Source organism: Strigops habroptila, chromosome 1 (genome assembly GCF_004027225.2).
Source record: "Strigops habroptila isolate Jane chromosome 1, bStrHab1.2.pri, whole genome shotgun sequence".
Lineage (NCBI taxonomy): Eukaryota > Metazoa > Chordata > Aves > Psittaciformes > Psittacidae > Strigops > Strigops habroptila.
In genome coordinates, this window is record NC_044277.2 from 129036866 (window position 1) to 129060303 (window position 23438).

Consider the following 23438-nt stretch of genomic DNA (forward strand, 5'->3'; position numbering starts at 1 on the left):
TCTCTGCACAAAACATAACAGCTTGAAGGGACGTTAATTCATAAACAATTCGCCTATGCTTTATCACGCAACACAGATCACCTAACAACACAACTGAACACATTTATGGAACACCAGTTCTCACACCCAGTAGAAGTAAAGAAGTAGTTCTAATTAAAATTCTCAGAATATATAAAACACTAAGCACCAAAACGTACAAATCACACATCTACATGAGAGGAGTATTCACACCAACCCAAATTAATTCCAGCTCCTCCTAAGCAAACATTACAGTAATAGTAGGACAATAACAAATATTTACCTCCCATGGCTCTAAAAGGGTCATCTTCTCTTTAGATACTGATTCTAAAAATCCTCCTCAAAATAATTACTGAAGGCCTGAGCTGGTTTCTGGGGAAGACGATGAATAACCCTCCACTCACTCCAGCAGAGGCCCTAATTGCCTGCCTCTACTAATAAACTAATCTCAGGCACCTGGAACTAGCAGGCTTCATGCCGGGCAGGCAGGGCTCAGGTTACCTAAGAAATGCTCCAAATATATTCACACAAATCACTAACCCTGCAGATGTGCAAATACTGCTTTTGTCATATTGCTGGAGAGATGGACATGTGTTTGCAGTGCTGTAGCACATAAAACCTGAAGATGAATTCATTGTGTTGTTTTAATCCCTTCCAGAGGCCAGGTGGGCATTTGGGGAGCCAGAGAAGTGTGTTGATTATCCACATTACTCATTGCATTAATCCACTTGTCTGTGTGTCACAGAGTATCTCAAATGCTCACAGCATAAATATGTGGGTGGCTGGAAAAAATATATGTATTTCAGGAATGCCTGTTGTCTGTAAAAAGAAACCTAATCAGGAAGTTAGCCTAAAACTTTGACTAAAACCTAAACAAGTCCAAACTTTGCTGATGCCTAGGGTTTTTAAAATTACAGTTTAAGGACCCGGCAGTCACCAGAGGATGTAAGCAAGCCTCAGTGTAGGCCTTGCAAGACAAACTACTGCACTTTTAACAAAATTTAAAAGGTTTTCACAGGCAAATAGTTTTCCGTGACCTCAGAAATTAAAACAGGTGTCATGCAGCTTTCCATCCAACCATCTACAAATTTCTTCTCCTTCCATGGACTGATTATGCTGATAAACATCTGTCAAATTCAGGGTATGTGTCTGGTTTCATTTGAGGAGGGAAGAATGATATAAGCAAACTACAGCTTAGCAGAAAAATACAGGAGAGCAGGAACAGGCTCTCTTCTTTGTCTTTGACAAATTGCTGAAATATATGGCTGGCTGGCTCCTAAGAGATGTTCACACAAGTTGATTAGCATTCTAAAATATTATCTTGATTTGCTCATGCGCCTGAACAATAGTGTTATTTCTATTGCTCACACAGACACAAACACCTAATCTTTTTATAAGCAAAGGTAGGATCATCTTCCTGAATTACCCATGTTTTATAGTGTTCCAGACCCAGCGTTTTATCTTCTTGAAGACACCATTAAAAAAAAACTCCAAACCAATCCAAAAACACTTAAATTAACTTTTTCAGGTCAGAGACCTGGGTAGATTAGATTTTAGATATTGATTGAACGGCAAACTTACAGCTTCACTGAAGAAGATTGTACTGCACCAGTGATGTTCAGGTTTGAAAGTAAAATAAAGGCAGACAAGGCAGCTCTAAAGGCTCAGAGCTCAGTGTCTACCTGCACCGAGAAAAGTCCAAACAGAAACATTTGTTCATCATATGAATCCCCACTCACTGATAGCTGAATTTCCAAGATTTCCTTAAGAAATATATTTAAATAATACTGTTTAATGAAGACTGCCAGAATACACTAATGCACCTTCACTAGCTTGAAGTAATAGGAACAATACCTTTTGTCTTCTGTGCTCTAGTAATTATTAGAAAAGTGAACTCAGTTAATGAATTGTCATTAGTTAGTGTGAAGACTAACAGATAGCATCAAAAATCCCCTTAATCAAAGAACTACACAGATACCAGCTATTTAATTGATGTAATTAATGCACCTGTGAGGTTGAGGAAAGCAGCAGAAATAATAACAATTCTGTTCATTTCATGTGTGACAGTAAAGGTCTGTGTGAAGAAGGACGCCAGGTAGGAGTTTGGCTTCTTCCAAACTGCTCAGCTATCTCTCATACTTTGAAAGAGATGGAGAGGAGGCAGGAGATGGTGAATACACCAGCATCAGACAGACAGTCCTGCTGTTACCACTTGACCCAAGGATGCCAGGTGTAGTCATGCCACAGACAACAAAGTACCTCCTTTATTGAGCACTAAGCCAGCATTGAGGACTGTGAATGCTTAATCCTCACAAAAGAATTTATCTACTTCTGTTCCCCATAGGGAAAATATTCAACAGAATAGCATCCATGCATTCTTCATTTCTTCTCACCAATCACACACACTCTCAGCAAAGGTTACAAAAGATTTGTATGCTTAGGAGCACAAAAAATATCTCCTCTGAAAATTAATCATAATAAAAATAATTAGTGAAACTAAGTAAAAACAAGGCACTTCGACATTTCAGGAAAGAATTCCTGAATGTTATGTTCATAGAGAAAGGGGATGCATAGACTTCTTCAGATACCTCAAGATATTTCCTGTAATATATAACCCCATCCTGCATCATACATTAAAAAAACAATACAAAAATTTGAGGACTGTATTTAAAGAAAGAGAAATGGTTTAATGACACCAAACCAAGACACTTCTTTTTGCAAAACCTCTTTTTCCTTACTCATATTTTCTTTGTTTATTTAGTCACTTATGCAAGGTCCCAATCAATTTACCTTCCCATAACCTTATGTCTTTTCACTGAAGTGTGACCCTAGATATTAATGTGGGTTTTGAGGCTTCCTTCTAAAGCATTTGTTCTCATTTCAGCTGTTACTCATGAGCATTTGTTTTCATAGAGGCATTTTTTTTAGGTGCAGGGTAGATATTCTCATTTCCCATGAGCTATGGATTCATTTTGCAGTGTGCAAGGGACTAGGGTACTTCAAGGTACTCCCACCTGCTTTCCTGCACAGCCTGAACTTGGCTTCACATCTCTGGGCACCCAGCAATCCCTCCTTGGGTGGATCAGGCCTCTGAGCTGCTGTCCCAAGCAACAGCACACAACACTGCTAATCATTACTGAGTTAAAACCGAAAAAAACCCCCACACGTGCACCATACAAACTTGCATAGTGTATACTGAGCCAAGGTGAGGATAAACAGAGCCGCAGTCCTTACACAGAAGTGTGAATTTCAGCTGAATTTATATTGCAGAGTGGTTTGTAAATCTCGCGTTCATTTTCTGTTGAGGTTCTAGGGCTATATGCACAGAAAACAGCAAGAAAAGGACTTATGAAACAACCCTGCTCTGTGGAGTGAATGCCAAGGTTTCTACTGACTTCAGCAGGGTTTTGGCCTTCATCATGTCAGCAAAATTCACCATCTGTTGACAAACAAAACAGAGGAGGAAATCTTCCTTTCTACTCTCAGTCTTTTCACACCTGTTGACTTTTCCTGAAGTCTGGCACTGCCTACAGCCAGCAGCAGTTATGACAAAAAAAGATGGTCCCCAAGTGGGGTCTCATGTAACAATTCCTGAATTTCTAAACAATTTGTGAAAACCTACGTGCAAATCATTCCTGCTTTCCAGAGCACTCTGGGAACTGAGACCTCTGTAGAAACTTGACTCACAGTTGCTCAGCAAGTTTTGTACTGAATAGTTAGGACACCGCCTTTCATGTTCCGTGCTGTAGGAAGATTTTATTTGTGCAGGGTCATAACATACATATTCTAACATCATATTATGTGTTCAATGTATTAGAAAAACCTTTGTCTTTTATAAGCCTCTGAATGTGAAGCTGTTTGTCGGGGAGAAGTGACAGGTTGCCTGCCATCACCCTCTCTCCAGCAAAGTCAGCAGCCCACACTGTCAGTGCGAAAACATCTGTTGAATGGATTTATTGACTCAGTCTTAGCTGCAAGTTGTTGTGGGGGGGGGAGGGAGTCCACACTGTTTATTACAGCGCTGACCTAATGAACTTAATTTGTTGACATGTTTCCCTCAGTGTCTTACTTGATCCCATCTCACGTTTCTTTCTACTGTGCTGTTTTCTTGGAAACAGGAGTTCCTGGCACATCGGCATGTCCACCAGTTGCAAATCTACCAGGCTCAGATGGCTACAGTTGGCATGGTGGGATTAGATAAACATCGGCCAGCGTCCAGGACCTCATCTTCCCCTGCTGATTCCACATTACCTCACCCAGATATGGACCAGCCCAGCCAGCATGTCTACACAACTGGTAGGATTCCCTAAAGACTGCTTTTAATAGGCAGGGAAAATGCGTTTGTTCATGTAGGATCAACAGACTTAAATGCCTCAAATGCCTCGTGGAGCAATGCATTCAATTTTAGCCTTACTGTTCCTCAGTTTTATGGTGCTGTACTGGCATCAAGTCAACCAGTGCAGCTGATAAATCACACACTTACTTAATATTCACACAGTCACAAATTATTATCATTGACTGGCTATGGCAATAAAGCAACAGGTGCATTTTTGACGCTTTTAGGTAATTTATAGTTTTTTCTTTCATTATTCTGTCCTCTGGGTCTTTTCTCTGTGTTCTTGTTGCCTGTTTTGTAAAGAGACCACCAAAAAGTTGAAGAGAGACCACCAGTAAGTAGGAAAGCAGCAATATAATTCTCAACATCTTCATTTTATAAGTCAGTCTATGCTGCAAGATTGCTTTCCCTGCAGAAATAGCAAAGCTGTAGTCATGACTAGAAGGTGATGTTGGTTACAACTTTGGCATCTTTCAGTAGCTGCGTGGAGTCTACAGTGGAAAGGTTTTACGGGCAGGCCCTGGGAGTCCTCACTCAGGGAGCACCAGATATGGCCTGGTCTGTCTAAAGCAGAATGATTAAAACCGCAAAAATCTTCAGTGAAAGGAAGAAAAATGACCACAGAAGCACCATTTCTTATTATCGGTAATTTAACCTTGCAAGAGGGTCCATCTTTTTAAGAGCCTGAATGCCAGGATAGCTTTACAGCATGGTTAGAAGTGAAGATTCACTTACTCTGTGCACAAGAAAGGGGAAATGAATACTTGGAGATACCATTTATTCAGGTTTCTGCCAGAGGTATTGGTTTCTTCACATCTGTTGGCAGACCTTGCCATGATCTGAAACTCTTCAGGCTGCGACCATGGATCGATCTAGGTGTCCATAATGGGCACTGTATAAGACTGTGAAAGACAGCATTCTCTCGCATATTCCCAATTAGAACAAAAACTTGAAAAGCAAAACATAACATTATTATTAAAAAAACCCCTAACAAAACCTGAAAAAGAGATGTCCTTAAAGCACTGCAAGTAAGTGGGTAAATGGATGCAAGATGACAAAGATGAAAGATGTAAGTTCATCTTCTGTAAATACACTTGTCAATTTAGGAATTTCACTTGTTGGGTAACAAACATTTGGATTGTGCAGAAAGAAACATGCTAATTCACTTTCCATAAGTTTCTGCAAAAGGCCAGCTGTGTATAGACAGGATTATTAAACCAGGCCACTGTTTTTCTAGTTGTGGTTCATAGAGTCCCCAAAACACTGTAAACGCATGCTAAAAGATTCACAGAACACACCAGAAGTGAGCTCACTGTGTGTAGGCTTCAGTGTCCTGTTAAGAAATCTGCAGTTCCACTGGAAAAGCTGAATGGAGTTACAAATGTAAAGTCTGCTGTTTCAATCTGATTGCTAAGGTTTACTGACACCTCCCTTTGTGAGTCCCCAGAAAGGGGACTACGGCCAAGGGTGTCACATATATCTGGGAACTTGTGGTATCAGTGGAACTGATATAGAAATAAAATGTTTAGTTGAGCTGGAAGAATAAGAGGAGGGATGAAATTATGTAGGGCAAACACTGAATGGACATAGTGTGGGAGCGCGACGTACCAACCATAAAGGGCTTGAGATCTGGTGCAAGGAAGTCTCATGAGTTCTGCAACAGAATTGCAGACAGTCCATACACAGAGTTAGGGTGTATTAAGATTGGGCAGACAGTTTAACCGTACCCCCTAAGTAAAGCATTGCTACATGCACAACAGCGGAAAGGGAGATAGAAGGAGAGTAAGAAACAGAGAAAAAATGTGTCTTATTCCAACTGAGATTTTCAATCCTTCACTGAACTCCTTTCTCCAAATCAAAATATCTTTTTCTTGAAGCCTTGTCTCTTCTCCTGTTGAAGCTTTTTTCCCCATCCACCACTCTTTCAAGATAAACATCTCATTAAAGAAATAAAAGATCCTCCAATTTCCACTTTCTCTACAACTTTATGCTTCTGCTTTTCCACTTCTGCTCTGTACTGTCACCTCTTTCCTATCCCCTAGGTACTGGCTGGAGACATGGCACAGTGCTTAGCTGCTTCCCAGCTGTATCTGTGCTAACAGTCAATACCCTGGGCTGCTAGAGCAGTTCTCAGATGCAACAGAGCACACACCTCTCTGCGCTCACAAGGAAGCCTGCTTGAAGAAGTCTGTTTCCCTGACATGTCTTTAGGCTTACAGACTTACATATACAACCTTTTTTGCTGCTGCATCTGAGTAAATTGAAAACAGAGTTATTTTCTATGAGATTAACACCTTTGGAGTGACAATGAATTGACACTTTGCAACAGTTCTAATATAGTTTCTGTGAATACCTAGATTGATATGAGTATTATTAACATACGGTATGGTATGGTATGGTGTGGTACAGAATAGCTTTATTTGTGCATAATATTTCCTGGGTCTGGCTGATGCCCTAGCATTTATTCATTGGTCAGTAGAAAGAAAGAAACCTGGACGTGGTTTTTATCCATTCTTATGTGGCTTTTCCAAAATCCTTTGGGTGCTCTGAAAGCCCTGAGCAAGCTGGTCTGATCACAGTGCTAACATGCTCTAAGCAGAGGCTTGGACTAACAGACCTCCCTGCCAACCTGAGCTATCCTGTGGATCTATGATTTGCTCCCTTAAAAGAGCACAAGATGCAACCAGTCATTGTCCACAGCAGTTGCAACACTACCACTTTTAAAAGCATCTAAGGAAGGAATTGGTGGGTGGAAAGGGAGAAGATCTGGTATAGCATGAAGTGAGGTCGATTTCAGACTTCAGAAATTAATGTAAAAACACCTACCTGCCTTGTATTATTTCTTACTGTTTTGTGGGGTTTTGTTGTTGGTTTGTTGTTTGGTTTGTTTTTTTTTTTCCTATTTAAAGATAACATATTCTTGGAAGAGGAAGAAAAGGTAGAAGGAAAACTGTTGTGGCAGAATATTACATGGGGATCAAAATGACCCTATATTTTTGTTAGTCATGAAAGAAAAAGCGCTTAGCCAAATATCTGAAGAGAATAGAATGGGAATGGTTGTGAGAGAGCTATGCAATATATATGCAGTATATAAATGAGATAATGAATTAAAGGTGGAAAAAATATAAAGTCTATCTGATGTTCATTTAGATGATTTACAGAATATTTGACATTATTCAGTTCAGATTTTTATTCTGAATAATTTATTAGGTATTCTTCCCTTGGATTTTCTTATTGGTACTGTGGTTCTCCAGGGCATTTCACCTTCTTCAAAGCATGTTGTTATCAACAGTTTTTAGGTCTCCTGCTCTCCCCTCTGTTTAAAATATTATTAAAAGAAGCTGAACCAAGTATTTTGGAAAAGGATGGGTGTTAGGGAGTCCCCACCAGGAAGACCTTTTTTTTTTCCCCTGACTTAATGCAAATTCAGTTTCTTTTGTCCTGTGTCCTCTATCATTATATGGTTCAGTGGTGCCACCATTCCAGTCTGTCATCAGACCCATATTCTGACGTCACTAATATTGGTGTAAATCCAGAATAGATCCACCAGTTTCAGTAGAGCTGCTCAGATTTACACGAGGAATCTGAGAGCAGAATCTGGCTGAAGGCATTTGTTCTGGAGAGGCAGAATAACCATCTTTCTTTTATTAATATTTCACAGCAGTCTGCAATTGAAAACAGTTGTTTCTCTCTCTCTCTCTCTCTTTTTGTGGGGGTGGGGAGATTATTGGCTGAATCCCGTTAGGGAAATCCTACAGGCTATTTTTAGCAGTAAGCTCTACTGCTGCATTGTGGTATTGTACCAAGCACATGTGCTGTATGACCAGCAGCCACACATCTGAATTACTTGCACATCCTAAATCAATTTAGATGCTTGCAATAAATGAAAACATATATTTCAGTCTTTTCTTAAGTCAATTAATCCTGCTGGAAATAAATTTTACACTCAGTGGTGTGAATATCTTAGTATTTAAAAATTTGGAACAGATGCTTCTGCCATGCAATACTGACTTGACCCATTTAAATTGATTTTTGATTGGGACAAAATAATTCACATACAATAAAATAACATTTGTAGTTATATTTTGGGAAAAATACTAGTTCACTAAGAAAGGGAGGCATCCTGAATACAGTTTCAGATTTTCACTTTAAAACCAAGGGTTAGATCCAAGTCTGATATAGGTCATCAAAAAGTGTCATTACTATATAACAGATTGATTCTGTATAATAACAGCATAGTAAAATATATTTTTTCTATTAATTGCAGTTTGGTCTATGGAAACCTAAGCCTGTAGGGAACATTGATAGTTAGAATAAAACATTCATTGGAAAGTGGCAGGCAGGAGATAATTTCCTCTTTCAGTTACGTTTTTTAACATTTAACAAGTATTTCCATTCAAATCCATTGAATATAACTGCCTTCTCTACTTAAGAGCTTCTGAAAGTCCTGATGCATGTACATTAAGCATCTAAACACTTTCTCCGTTGGGCAGGGGGATGGGAGGAAAAGTTTTCTTATCTGATGGTATAATGATCACTGGCAAACTGTATAATCTGGGTATGCAGCAGAATGCAAAGTTAAAACATTGGGTGCAAAGAAAAGGAAAGCAAGGTATGTGAGCATGGACTTATTTTTGTGCATACTTACTATTTCAAATAACTTGTAAGACCTGATGATAGAGCAGCAAAGCTTAGAAACATCACAGTGGAAATAACTGTGGAAAAAGGAAATTATTAACAGCTTCGACAGTGCCAGCAAAGATTTTCAGCTGCATTAGTTTATTAGCCTCAGAAGATTTTCACTGAGTCTTTATTTTTTTTCTTTAGAAGAAAACAAACCAAGTAAGTAAATACAAGAATTTATTGCTAATGAACTATTTTGTTTGTTAGATGATCATTTAGCATAAAGTCAGTCATGCTGAACATAGGTATTATGTTTTCATTCTCCTTAAGCTAAACATAACTGTTGTATTATCATTTTGGCTTAAATAGCAAGATCCCAAAGGATCAGTTCTAAAGTGCATGAGCTAAGAAATATGGCAGCATAAATATTTCTAGAACAGCATAATTTCTGGCTGGCTTCTAACTGAATTATCTCAGAACCTTAACTTTGCATTGTCCACAATATATGCAGACTTTTAGTAGAGTTTTTTAACACTTCAATAATGTTCAATATCCGTTCAGGCACTTCGCTAAATAACGGTGGTATTGAGCATGTTGTTGAATCTGGACTTCAATTCTGTATTTTCTTCACTGGCTGACTTTTCAGTAGCAGGCTAACACAATTTTCCCAGAACTGTGTTGGCATCCCCAGTAGTGGTGGCACATAAGAAGTTTTGAATGCCAAGTTTTGCAGTTTGGAGAAATTGTTAATTTAAGTCCCTTTCAACTGTAGGGGGAAGAAAAATTCAAATGTTTCCAAAATTCAAATTGTTCACAGGTTTAAGGAAAATATTTTTTGTTTTAGGCATTTCTGAGGGAAAGGCAAGCAACAAGTAAATAAATAAAATAATTTTCAGTGTTTCAGACTTGATTTGAAAGCTTTGAAAATTGAGGTTAGCTCGAGCCTACTTGTTGAAATTTCTCTTCTGCTTCCCATATACACTACAGAGCAATGTGATATTGATAGCTGTTCCGTGTAAAGTTGTTCTGTCCTTGAATAAATGAGCATAGAAAATTCAAAAAGTACCTTGTATTGCAGTCAAACAATAGGATTTGGTCCTGACTGAGTAGTGGGTGGAACTTTTCCTTTTAATGAAAAATGAGTCTGGCTGCCACTGTTGCAGCTCTCTGAAAGTTTTGTCTGATAGTTTTTGAGATCTGGAATTAGTATAGTATTAGTTAAGCTGCACAAATACAGAGTGGCATTGCCATTCTTTTTTTTTTTTTTTTTTTAAGGTTTTTCTGAATGATTTTCCTTATACTGTTATAAATGTATAACCTTTTTGTGTTAATATATAGGTTAACATCCTTAACTGACCTTATGCACTAGAGAAAGAGAAAACCAGTGATTCAGTAAGAGGACTGAATTTTTTCTAGCCATAAAAGCTTTAACAAGACACCACCGAATTTCCTTTCTCATTTACAGTTAATTGTATTTGTTAGTATAATTTCTTGAGAATGCATTTTTGCCTTATCAATATCACAAGATGTAACTTGTATTTCAAAATTCAGAAGCTCCCAGAGGAAAAAGGAGTTAAAAAAAAAATTTTAATTTTTCTGTAACTGTAAAATAAAATCCAGTTGTGCCGTAGTATGCATGACACAGGACAGTGTAACTTGCGTTTGTTTCACTTACTGTTTCCTATTGTGCTGTCTTTGTGCTAAAGGTGTTGTGTACGACAGTTTGATGCTGAAGCACCAGTGTATGTGTGGCAACTATGCTAATCACCCTGAACATGCTGGAAGGATCCAAAGCATCTGGTCAAGGCTGCAAGAAACTGGGTTGCTAAACAAGTGCGAGGTAATAAAAAATAAAGACCCGATACTTGACTTGTTAAAGTAAATGGCAAGTTTATTAAATCCTGTAGTAAGAGAGTTATTTGTCTTAGGAATTATTTAGACTTAACTGACAATATTAAAATAATGCATTTTAGGAACGCACACTTCTCAATCAGAAAACAAAGAATTTACACATTAAAGTCATTTATTCATATGCATCAGAATATAGATATAGGGAAGTAGACAAGCAGTTGTCAAATAGCAAGTGCAGTCTTTCCAACAGCATAGTTCTTAACTTTTTCAAGCAGCTGAAGATTTTACTTCTGTACTAACGTAGAACACTGGAGTTTTTTAATGTAGTTTGTATCACTCCATAAGCACATTGCATCTTGTATTATTTCAGGCTCTGAAGTCTGTTTTCATGCATTTTAATTTGCCTGGTGTACAACAGGTACCATGTCAAAACCCGAGACATTCAAGTGCAATCTTCTAACAGTATCAGAGTAGATGTTGAACTTTCTCCTGCTTTGGTTTCCCTCACAAAATTGTTTATTAAAACATCATGCTTACATCAGATATAGGTTCCGAGGTTCATATATGACTTGGGTTACTGAAAAACAGCCTTTTCGTGCCATTCACTGCTTCCCATGAGTTGTGCAGCACTGTCAACTTTTGCAGAAGCCTGTGGCAATTGAGAGTGCTTTCTGCATTGCAGCACAAGTTAACAAAGTTCAGCACAAATTTGCTGGTTTTGCAGGATCCCAAAATTTCCAGGGCTTTTATGGTCTATTTTCTTTAATTACTTTTCATTATATACTTAGGTTTTTACAAACCCAAAGGAACTGGTTCAATAGGTTCCTTTGATTAGCTATTAGTGACTGTCCACAAAGATTTTCTGCAGGTAGCCTAGTGTACTTGGCAGTGGGATATTGCAAGCACTATAAACGGATTTGTTGTATACACTCATCTAACTAGATGGCAGCACTCTAACAGGCTAATCCTTTTTTTTTAGCTTGGATAATTTTTTTTTCAACCTTCAAGAAGACTTTTCAGCAAGGCCCTTAAGGCCTCATATCACATGAGTGGTGGGATCACACTGGTGGGATGACATACTTAAGGAGTAAGTTAAACACATAGACAAGTGCTTCACTAAAATAAGGCCTAGTTACCTTCTTGACTTAGAACCCATTTTATAAGGAAAAGACAAAAAAGAGACAAAAAAAGTAAAACAAAATATACTGGAATGTATTGCTTTGTTTAGTAAAAACAGATAGTTCAGAACAGTAACTTGTGTGCATCTGCAAAAGGTATAAATGGGAAAAATTATATAGGTTAGTCTGAGGTGTATGCAGTCCAATAGTTTCCTGGAAGGTCTTGCAAAATCCAGTGACTGGGCAGAAAGGAAATAAGTCACTTCATGTCAAACAGCTTTCAGTTAATGTTGACTACTATTGTGTGCTCCGAAATGGAATGTGAGGCTGGAATGTGAGATGTGTTGTCAAAATGTGAACTTTGATGGTAAAACTTTGAGGAACCTCAGTGTGAAGCTAATGTGTAGATTTGGTGTTTTTATGTAGCTAAAGACAGGACTTTATTTGGTGATGCAATCTGCCCTTTGCTTCACTGGATTCTCCAGCACTTGACATCAAACGTGTCGTTAAATGTGCTCACTTTTCAAAATATGGAAATATGGAATAATATCACTTAATTGGTGCTCTGATTCTTTAGAAAAGCTATTCAGCTGAATATACAACTCCTGCCACTAAAGGAGAGATTATTGCATTATTCAAGAAATAATAGGCTACCACTAAACTTCATTCTGGAATATACCACACTGAGGATGCGGAGTCAAAGCATCACAAAAAACTGCACTGTCTTTTTCACTGACTTCTGAATGCTCCCTCATAGACATCGGTATTTCTTAATACAATTTCTCATATAATTTCCCACAGTTTCTGTCAGAAGGACAGGTTTTGCCATGTGCACTGCCTCATGCACCAAGCCTGAAGGGCAGCTTAGGAATAGCAACCTGCAACAGCCATTTAGGAAATCCTCTGCAGTAACTGTGAACCTTCTTTTCTTCTCTTTTACTAAATAATTGTCCCACAAGAGGGCTGCAGTCCCACTCTTTGTCTGATGAGGAGTTTCAGGATCAAAGTTAATTCAGAGGTAGCTCAAATCTTGTTACCTTTCAATGTACATATCCTTGGCCACAGCCTTGTGCCAGGAGGCCCTCCCTATTTCTTAATCTAACAGCTAAAAGATTAATCTAGGTAGATTAATCTAAACTTAATATATTACCTACATATATTGCTCATATTGCCCCCATATACAGAATTTTTAAAATATAACTTGGTAAAAACACAACAAGGTTTGACTAGGGTACTCAAAGCCGTGTCTTCATTACAAAATAAAATATGCCTGGGACTGTTCGCCACTGTGGCCAACTGGAATGGAAAGGCCCATGTTCATATTACCAGGAATGCTCCTTGACCTGTGCCAGTGACCAGACCATGTCTGGAAGTCGTTTGGGAGAGTGCTAGTTGCTGCTCAGCCAAAATGGTGTTAAGGACCACTTTAGCAATTTAATAGTACGGATGATTGTGTTCCTCTGCCTGGGAATGTTTCCTGGCACTGCTTAACTTACTGCTGCAGATACAGCCAAAAGGACTTGCTTCTCCAGACTGTATTTTGTTTTTCTAGCCATAGATATTTGAGCTTTAGAGTTATTCAAACAACAATTTAGAGGATTTTTGCTAAATTGAGAAACTAGTTATAGCTTGAGGATTATTATTATTTTTTTAATCATACCACTCTTTCAGATAGATAAATTACTTCCCCCATTGTCTTCCCCAAGGCAAAGGGAAACAGATTCAGACCATGAAACACATTCAGACCATGGCCAGCCCTGGAGAGTCAGACTTGAGACCAGTCGCCGGCTGAGCCCAGGGCAAGAGAATGGAGCAATTTCCTCATGTAGTGGACTTTTTTGTAGTCTTGGTATAAATGTATTGGGAAAATGAAATTCAGACATAATATTTTTGAATTAGTTTATAGTTTTGTGTATTTTTACTGAAATACCTATTCTGTGTTCATTAAAAACTGACAGATGTAGAAAAGACAGGTACCAGTGCAGCACCAGAATAGGGTGGCTAAGAGATGCAAAGATTGGAATAAAAACATCCGTTATCTTTTCTTTATTTTTTTTTGCAATTTTGTCTTGGTATAGAGCAATGCATAGCTGTCCTACCTTTGGGACAAAAAAAGGACTGAGTTATGTTTTGGTCGTGGTGTCTGTTTTCTACTTGTTACAAGGAGAGGAAGTATTTACATATCTCCTTTGGGGCCATAATTTAGGCACATATGACTGACATTAGGCTACACTAATCAGCACAGTTTTAGAAAAGAAAAGAAGAATGTAGATGTGGTCCCACTTTGCACTCCCACCTCTAAAGGAAGGTCCAGCAACATTTTTCTTTTCAGCCTGGAATTTGATCTGAATTTTGGTAGTTTTCTGGATTAGGGAGACATCTTACACCTTCTGCTGTCCACATCTCATGGACTGAAGGTAGAGAAGGAACATATTTAAATATTTCAATATCTTTGATTTTGCCAGATCACATCAACTGAAATATATAACAAAAATCCACCCTCTGAACCTCAGTTTGCCACTGAAGAAATAATACAGGAAAAATTAGTCTTTACAAGCAAAAATCTTTGTAGTATTTACCATATTCAGGTTAGGCACTGGACAACCAAAACACGTGAAGAGAGTAAATGCATCCTTATGTGGGTCCATGTGTGTTAGAGATATGCTTGCAATTCCACATAATGGAGAGAGAGCAAGTGATGTGTGTGTATGGACTGGCAAAAAATCCATGTTATCTGTGTGCATTATTAAAAACAAGAGGGAATTTAACAACTATAAGAAATCTCAGAAAATTTGGAAAAACCTTCAAGACCTTGTTTACAAACTAGATGATAACTTTAGGGAATTTCAGAGACAGTTATCTCCATACAAATAGCTGCAATAAAGGCAACGGACACCTTACATTGAAAGATCAGAATGAGAAATATTCCTTAAGCTATGTCAACACTTCCTGTTAGTTTAGCTGCGAGAAACAGGCAGCGTCACCTTTGTTTTTTGGAATCTCTGATTGTGCAAGTGTGTAGTCTGCTGAAAGTCTAACCAAAATCTTCAGGTTAATAGAGGTTATCTGTGTGAAACTTTAATGGTCTATTTTAAACAGAGGATCAGACTAGACAGTCCTCTTTGACCTTAACTTCTGTGAAAGGTGAAAGCATTTTCCTGTTGTGGGGAGAATAACTTTCCAGTTCTAGACTGATTTTTTGAAGCACTCAGCTATTCTGCTCTCCTGAAATGTATAAATGTCTCTGTTGATGAGAGAACTACCTATGTCACAGGAAAAAGCCAGCACAAAAATTCTCATGCACATTAGAAAAGGATGACTCACCTTCCACTAAAGATGCAGCAGATGGAAGGATGTAGTATTCAAAACCTCCTGAATGAAACAAATGCTAAGCTATTTCTTCTTTTTCATTGGCTTTATGCCAATTTTCTGCTTTCTATTACAAGTTAGGGTTTTGATACAACCATGGCCAATGAAAATTAAGAAAGACACTTTAAAATAAAAAGATGTGGATAAAAGCGTATGTGTAAAGTTATACAAATGCTTATCTTATGTTGTCTGATGACTCATGCAGGTGAGAGCCAGAAACTATTGGTTTGCGTAACTAAAGTTACATGATTCCAGATTCTAGCAACAGACTTGTGACGTCCTTTTATGGATCTGTTAAATCCTGACATGATTATCTAAGAATAATTGTTCTTAGCAATTAATACAGTTAATTTTCAATATAAATTATTTTTTCCTCTGTGGAGAGCCTTAGATAGTTGAGATTTTAATGTAATTGAAAATGGCTGGATATGCAGAGATGCTGCAAGGGAGGGATGAAAGGAACAGTAAATGAGGAGATGGGAATGCAAAAAAGAGCATAGACAGGTACTGCTTTCCTTTCCCTTTCCTCCTGCCATTTACTTTTTAAATGCACTTGTCAGTACTCAAGGTTGGAGCTGGAGAAGCCATGGAGAAAGAGCAGCTCTGGCTGTGCCTGCCTTGGCAACTCAGCTCTTGGCTGTGCTCCAAGGGCCTCACTGCTGGGAGCAGCCTGGAGTGAGGTATCGTGTTTGGTGCTACCTTGTTTCTGCAACAAACGTGTTTCTGCCCAACCTGTTTCGCCCCTAGCGAATCTGGCTTTCAATATTGGGTCACTGGCAAAATCACTGGCAAAACGTTTTGGGGAGGCCACTGTCAGACCAGCTACGACAGAGCTCCTCATTGTAAGAATAATGGCTAGCTGCAGGTCCTTTTATGGTTAAAAGGCTATGGCATTTAACAGCACTTTAAAAAGAGCCAGACAATTAACTCTCTTAAACATCTCCTAAAAAGTTTTTGTATAACTTGTAGAAAATATATGACCAAAGAGTATTTTACTCAAGGCTCTTTGATATGACCTTCATAAAATACCTCTTTACTTTTCTTATACATTTGTTTTAGCTGTCCTAAAAGCCAGCCTCCCCTCCCAGTTTTGCTGTGGAAAATTGGGTATACAGATTTTAAAGCAGCTTATTAGAAACATAGACCTTAATGAGAATGGATGAACGAATAAATGTTACCAGTCACCTCACTTGTGAAGCAAAACATTTTATCTGACCCAGAAGAACCATTACAGTGTTTACTGACTCCATGAAGTAACATAATGTGCTGATTTTGATTGTGCAACTGTGTGTTAAAAGGATGTGAGTACACTGCTACAAATTCTCATGTGAGACTGGGAGAGGCTTGAAGAAATTAGAGATGAAAAAGGGTTTATTAAGTCATTTAGTTCTTGGATCATTCCCTAAAATGTTTTTTCCACTGCTGTGTCCAGTCAAGTTTTAAACACTGCAAGAAATAGGGCTTCCACCATTTCCCTGTAGGGAAGCTTCTTCCACAGTCATCTAGATCTAACTCTTCAGATATTTTTCCTGATTAGTCAGAAAAAACTGCCACTGCTTAACTCAATATAAATTTTACATGGTTATTCTGACACCCCCCCCCCCCCGGTAGCTTTTTTCTTTTGCAGTGCACATTCTCTGTAACATTTGTAAGATTGCTTTCTTCTCCTAGCAAAGAGGTTCGTGCTGTCTGATGTGCATGTGTAGGGGATGGATATAATAAGAATTACAACTTAACCTCTAAGAAAACTAGAATTGTGTAGCATTTCTGTAACAGGTTAATCAGTCTGTTAAAAATAGAATCGTCTATTTTGATAACTTCTGTACCTGTTTATCTGTAGACCTTGACAGTCAGACAGATCCACAGTCTCAGTTACGAGACGTTTTGCCCCAAGTGCTAGAGACCTTAAAAACAGGCTGTTTTCTCCCCACATTATCCAATATCAACTGGAAAGATGATCTTGGGACCAGAACTTTGTTGACAGTGCTGTTTATTATGCCCAAACCTGAACAAAATCTGCTTCATGTGTCTGCAAAGGCTGTGCAGCATTAGCACAAGCAGAGAGGTAAATATTTTTATGACAAGCTGTAACTCCAAATACATACAAGGAACAGATCTGCTGAATAAGCAAGCATTAGCTTTATCTTTTCTTCCTTCTTTCATATCTTCCTTCCTAAAGTTGTTAAATTTCAACGGATTTATAGAAGCAAAGACATTCCTGATTTTTTAAACACTGATTTAAGTGGGGAGAGTACAGGCTGGAGAAACAGTTAAAGAGAAACTCCGCTTATAAAAGGAAGCAAGTGAGTCAGCACATGTAACAGCAGAAATGATCCTGGGATACCGAACTTACATTTCAGAAATGAAAAGACATATAAATATTTTATTAAAACATTTAAATTTTAATTCTCTTCTTCTCCCTGGCTCTCCTCACTGTGATCATCTTCTTTCTAGCAGCATAAATCACAAGTACTAGTAATCATGCAAAAACCATTAATCCTTATTCAGAATACAGCTGTAGCTTACAGGTGTGAATAAGTTTTTGCTCTTTAAACTACAGTTTTTCTAGCCAGATTTCTTAGTTAAGAAATATTTCACCTTTTGGTTTGTATCTCTTAATATAATGTAGAAAAGAGGATCAGAATCTTTTCTTTTTCTTGTATGTGAAGCCCTGTATTAAGTTAACTCTGCTAAGACTTAAGTGAAGCATTTGTGATAAACCACACACGCATTTGTTTTTCATATAGCATTACTTTAATAAACAAATCAGTGTCACATTCCTGCATGACGCAATTTCAACCCATTATTAATCATACTAAATGTTATTTCGGACCTTTACTTTTCTTTTTTTTCTCTCCCTTAATATTGTCAGTGGAATATTGTAGGCCTCTGCTGTTTTCTTTCAGCGAATTCGAGGTCGAAAAGCCAGTCTGGAGGAAATACAGCTGGTTCACTCTGAACATCATTCACTGCTGTATGGCACCAGCCCCTTGAACAGACAGAAGCTGGACCCCAGGAAACTCCTAGGTCTGTACAGGCCTCTATTCTACTGAGAACAGCACATTCCAGCACTGTCATTAGTCATAGCTGGTGTCAGTTTAAAATACTTGGCAAGCAGTGTGACAAAAATTCACTTTTTCCAAATGCATTGCTATGTGGAAGGAGAATGTTACAATGGAAGACAGATATAGATTAGCAAAATGCACAGGCTGCAAAGCAGCAATAGTTGTTTCTCCTCATTTGCTTCAAAAATCATTGGAGTGTTAATGCTTTACTGTAATTTGTTCTCCATTGGAGGTCAATGGCAATGAACATGGTTGGTCTTCTATCTCTTTGTGTTCTTTGATTTGAAAATGAGAGTTTAAGATACACTTGCTTGTCAGAATTGCTTGTTTGCTGATCTCATTTGCTTTTTTTCAGTTATTTCAGCCACACTGAGTGCAGATACTACGCCTAAGTCTTGCTAATAAGTGAACTTTTTGCTTTCCCATTATGCAGTATATGGTATATTTCTAAATAAAAGGAGGGAAAAACACATTAAAATATTAAATAGACGCATGGATGTACAGAATAGCAGAAAACTGACAGGATTTTCCCATCAAATATCTTCACACACAGCCTATGCTCAGTGTATGTTTTTTATAATAGAAAAGTAGGGTTCAACTGAGCTCCGCCATGAGTTTATCATGAAGCAGATCTACTTGTCAGATGTGCTACAGAGAATGTGAAAGGAAACATACAAAAAAGTAGTGCATTTTTAGAAATAATCTGTGAGTGAAATCCTTCCGTTTATGTCCAAGCACAGTGGATGAAACACTTTAATTTTCAGCTATTTTTATAACACTTATTCTAAGATGTGGTGGTTTTCCTAATTATAATGAAACCCAACCCAAACAAAATCAATACTAGCCATCAAAAGAAATGTTGCCACAGTTCTAGTAATACATGGCAATTATTTTGTTTTGGAAACTAATGCTAAGAGTTTCTTCTTTAAGGCAGGCTGTTGCTTTGGTGAGCCATAAGACCAGATATGAACAACGTCTTGATCACGATATAATCTAGGCTTGTACATCTTAGCCAAGGCAACATCAAAACTGAAAAATACTTGTAGTAAGATAAATTCTCAGGGACTTGAATTTCCAAGGTAGGAAAGCCCCCTTTAAAAACAAAACAATACAAACCAAACCCCAAAAGTGTTCCCAAGAAAAAGGTCTAAATTCCTGCAAAATGAAAATTTGGAAACATTTTGAGTTCACAGACATTGTCAAAATGTTCTATTTTGATATAGTCACACATTTCATTTAATTTTTGTTGATTTTTATTAATTTCATTTTAATTTTCACATTTTTTAATATAATATACATTGATAATATATGTATTGTGGTATTAATGACAACAAATGTTGCTCCCATTTGGATCTCAGTGGTTGACCACCATATGGGATGCAGTGTGTAGTTGCAGCTATGAGGTGAAAAAAGGAATGGACCCAGGTATCCTCCCTGTGTTTCTGCCGATGCACAGAGAATGCAGAAATCTTTGTTTACCCAGTCTCAGAAAGCCATTTCTTTACCTACAGTTCTTTATTTGACACTCTTTGCCTTTTTTATTTGACACTTAGTCCAAAACATTTAATGTCTAAGTTTATACCACGATCCCACTCCTAGAATATATTCTGAGTGTATCCTTGGTTTATTGCCCTCTTCTGTCTCTGTTTCTAGGATGTTGCTGCATCTCACATGGCCTTTTACCAAGACAACTTCCCACATGCTTTTGCATGTGCCTGATTTTTGGCTGGAAGCACTAATCATTTGGACTTCCAGACTCTTACATAAAGGAACTTAATTGTCTCTTACATTTTCACAAAATGCGGTGAGACCGTTCCACCTTCCGTTGCCCCCAGCTGAGCGAGATTGAACCAAACCAATCCTGACATTAAAATTAGCATCTTGGTATGGTATAGAAATTCAAAATGATGTGTAGCAAAGGAGGAAAATCTAAAGGAAATGTTTGTCATAAAAAATGTCATCAATGACAACATCATCTCATAAAACATTTCTAGTTCAATGAAAGTGCATTTTTTTCTATAGAAATTGTTTCATCAAATTATGGCTTTGCATCCTAAGGAGGACCTTTCCTTACTCCCCTGCCCACCTAAGCAGACGGTGGCACTGTTTCTTCTCCACTTGTGCTCTAGAAAAGCGTTTGCTCCCTCTCCCTGTACAGAAGAGAGAGTACATGAGTACACCTGCTTTGTCTGAAGCAGCTATGAGAAGAAATGAGACTTAAATAAGACTAAGGCTAGAAATGTGCTACTTGTCAACAAATGCTTTCTTCAGTGTCCCTGTTCACGAAAAAAGCTCTGTTCTGGAAGACTGCAAAGCAAAACAACTGAAACTACTGAAATCAGTGAGAATTATGCACACAGTTATCGTTTACATATTTTTAATGGTTTCAGAGTATAAACTGGCTTGAACTCTTGGCTTTATTTTCCCTGCATCAGGGCATACAAATGCATCTGCTGCAAATGATCACTTCAACTTCTACACAATTGCATAGTTAAGCTTTTTACTGCTTGTATTTCAGCGTGGTACTATGTTGCACTACATTGTCTTGACATGAAGGAAACTAATATGCAGGCTATGTGTCACATCACATTGTGGTTTCATGTGACAGAACAAAAGCTTTCAAATCTCTCTGAATAAGCTCAAGGGCAGAGAAGTTATCAAACAGGTCTTACAAATGTCTTTGCTTTTTCCCTCTTCAACCGTAATTAAGAAAGTGTTTCTAAAAATCAAGTTTCCAATGATTAAAAGTCTGTAAAAGTGAGAAATATGCTGTCAACACATCCCTGACAGTGAGGCAGTGTTTAGATTACAACTAAAAGATCCATTCACATAGCATCTGTGCAATTACAATTTCAAGTTAGTGAAAAAATGACCACTTGGTGGAAGTGGCTTCATTCCTAAGTGATGATACTGAAAACAATCAGGTCCCCCAAACTGTGACTTTTCACAACTGAACATATTTTTAAATTTGTTTATTTTTTTGAAAGAGTTTTTGCCCATCAGTTTTGCTGCTCATCAGACTCTCAGTCCAGACTTCTGTAGGAGCCCTGACCTCAGCCAGTGATGGGTTCCTCAGCACCTAATTTGACTAACCAGCCTCTACTGCCTTTGCAGGTTGAAATTTTAGAATACAAATCTTGGATAATTTTTCTAGCTCTATCAGTCAATTGTACTAAGTCTTATCTAAAAAATCTTTTTTCTCAAGTAATTTGTTGGTGACTACAAACTCTGTCCTGAGGCAAAGCCAGAAAAAGTATTATTACTTAAAATTTGTCTTCTATCTTACTTGAAGTATCCTAATATTTTTTTTATGATTATTATTATGGAGGTATCCTGGGGCGTGGAAGGGTGTAACTGGAAAGTGACTGCTGTTTACCAAGTTCTGCTAGAACATCAACTCCAAATATCATGAGAAATGCTCACTTTGATTAACTTTTGCTTTTTGCTGCTGATTTTTGTTTATGGCAAAGAGCGTTGTGTGCTCTTTTCTTTTTGTGAGGCTAGCTAAGTGGTGGGCTTACTCTCCCCTAATTGAACCTTTCCCCACTGTTCTATTCATGAAATCTCAATGTTTGTCTTGTTCTGCAAAGTCTGTTAACAATCTGATCAAAGGCCTCTAGTCCGTTAAAAATGCATCTTGGATTTTACTCAAAGTGTAAAGCACTTTCTTCGTCTCAGACACTGCAGTCTGGTCTCTTGTACTTCAAAGATGATGCCTTGTAATTGTCTTTATGCATTTCACTGGCACCTGCTAAACATGAGTAACTGCAGCATTCACCCCTTCCATAACAATGGGTAGCTCCTCTAGGTAACTTGAGTGATTCACTATCTAACGTTTCCTCCAGATGGCAAAGTTACAAAGCCAATTCTGTGATACGGCAGGGGAAAAGCTTATGTTCTCTTCCACAGCTGCCTTAGGATCAGATTACATACTAGGATAGGAACTGCATCAAATCCTGAGATCCTTACCTGGTTTTTGTATTGTCCTTATCAAGACAAACAATGAGTTTAGTGGTACAAAAAAGAGAAAACATGAATGCATAAAAAGTGAGTATAAATATAAGATAAACCCTATCACATCATTTAATATATAGAGCAGAGCAAGCTTGAAATTAGATTCTAAAGCCTATTAAGTTTTTGTTCCATTTAGCAGAATGCATTTACTGGGTAACACTGAAACAAGTAGTATTGCTTCTTATGTTTTTGAAATATTAATGAATTCATTGATGATATGTTAATGAAGAGAACAGCATTTTTGCATAGATAGGAAGACTAAGCCTGTGATTTCCAAAGGAGAAACTTTTTTTGAGAGATGAAGTGAAGAAATTAATTATTATTTTCATGTAAGCTTAATGAGGTTCCCTCTGTTCAGTTAAAAAACAGGCACCCCTCAAACATAATTCACCCCATCGATCTAGGCTGGGTAGATACTTTCCCCACTCCACAGACTGCAGAAGAAGCTGAGATGACTAGCTTAGGCAAGCTGCTTATCAGCTACAAATATCAGGATGATTAGTTGCCCTAACTCAGAGTGACTTTCTGTGGAGGTTTGATCATTATACTCTTTTGAAACTATGGCTTACCAATCTTAAGACTTGCCACTGTTGCAAAAGAGTGCCTCAAATGTCCCATGGCTGATTTGCTTTCTAAATACTATTAGTATTTTTTATTCTAGTATCTGGCATTTTCATTGTGTGATACCAAAATCTGAATTACAGTAAAGAGTGATTACTGTTCCAGTATTTGAAGTCTTTTTTGAGAAATGATGCTCATCATTGTTTCTTTTTTTCTTTAATATATAGGACACGTGTCTCAAAAACTCTTTTCCTTGTTGCCTTGTGGGGGACTTGGGGTAAGTAGATGTTCGTTTTTTTCGCAAGAGGGACAGCATACGACATATGCACTCATTCATGACTTCTTTAGAACTATTGCATTATCAGTTCAAAGTCTTTAGAAGCTGATAAAATCTGTAGAGATGAAACCTGAGCCACTATTATGATAAGAACATATTTTGTGATAATGTGCACATTTCTTCGTTGTCCGACTTGGGTTTTCTTA

The 23438-nt window shown here is 37.8% G+C and overlaps 1 protein-coding gene across 14 annotated transcripts in view; it reads left to right on the forward strand.

Moving 5' to 3' along the window:
* The window catches only part of HDAC9 (histone deacetylase 9), a 466231-nt gene that overhangs the window by 311592 nt on the left and 131201 nt on the right, over positions 1-23438 (forward strand). For all 14 annotated transcript variants that reach the window (XM_030470551.1, XM_030470022.1, XM_030470415.1 and 11 more), the window contains 4 exons: positions 4137-4314; positions 10684-10817; positions 18222-18342; positions 23183-23232. In XM_030470551.1, the coding sequence (XP_030326411.1) occupies positions 4137-4314; positions 10684-10817; positions 18222-18342; positions 23183-23232 (483 nt within the window). The remainder of the gene's footprint in view (positions 1-4136; positions 4315-10683; positions 10818-18221; positions 18343-23182; positions 23233-23438) is intronic.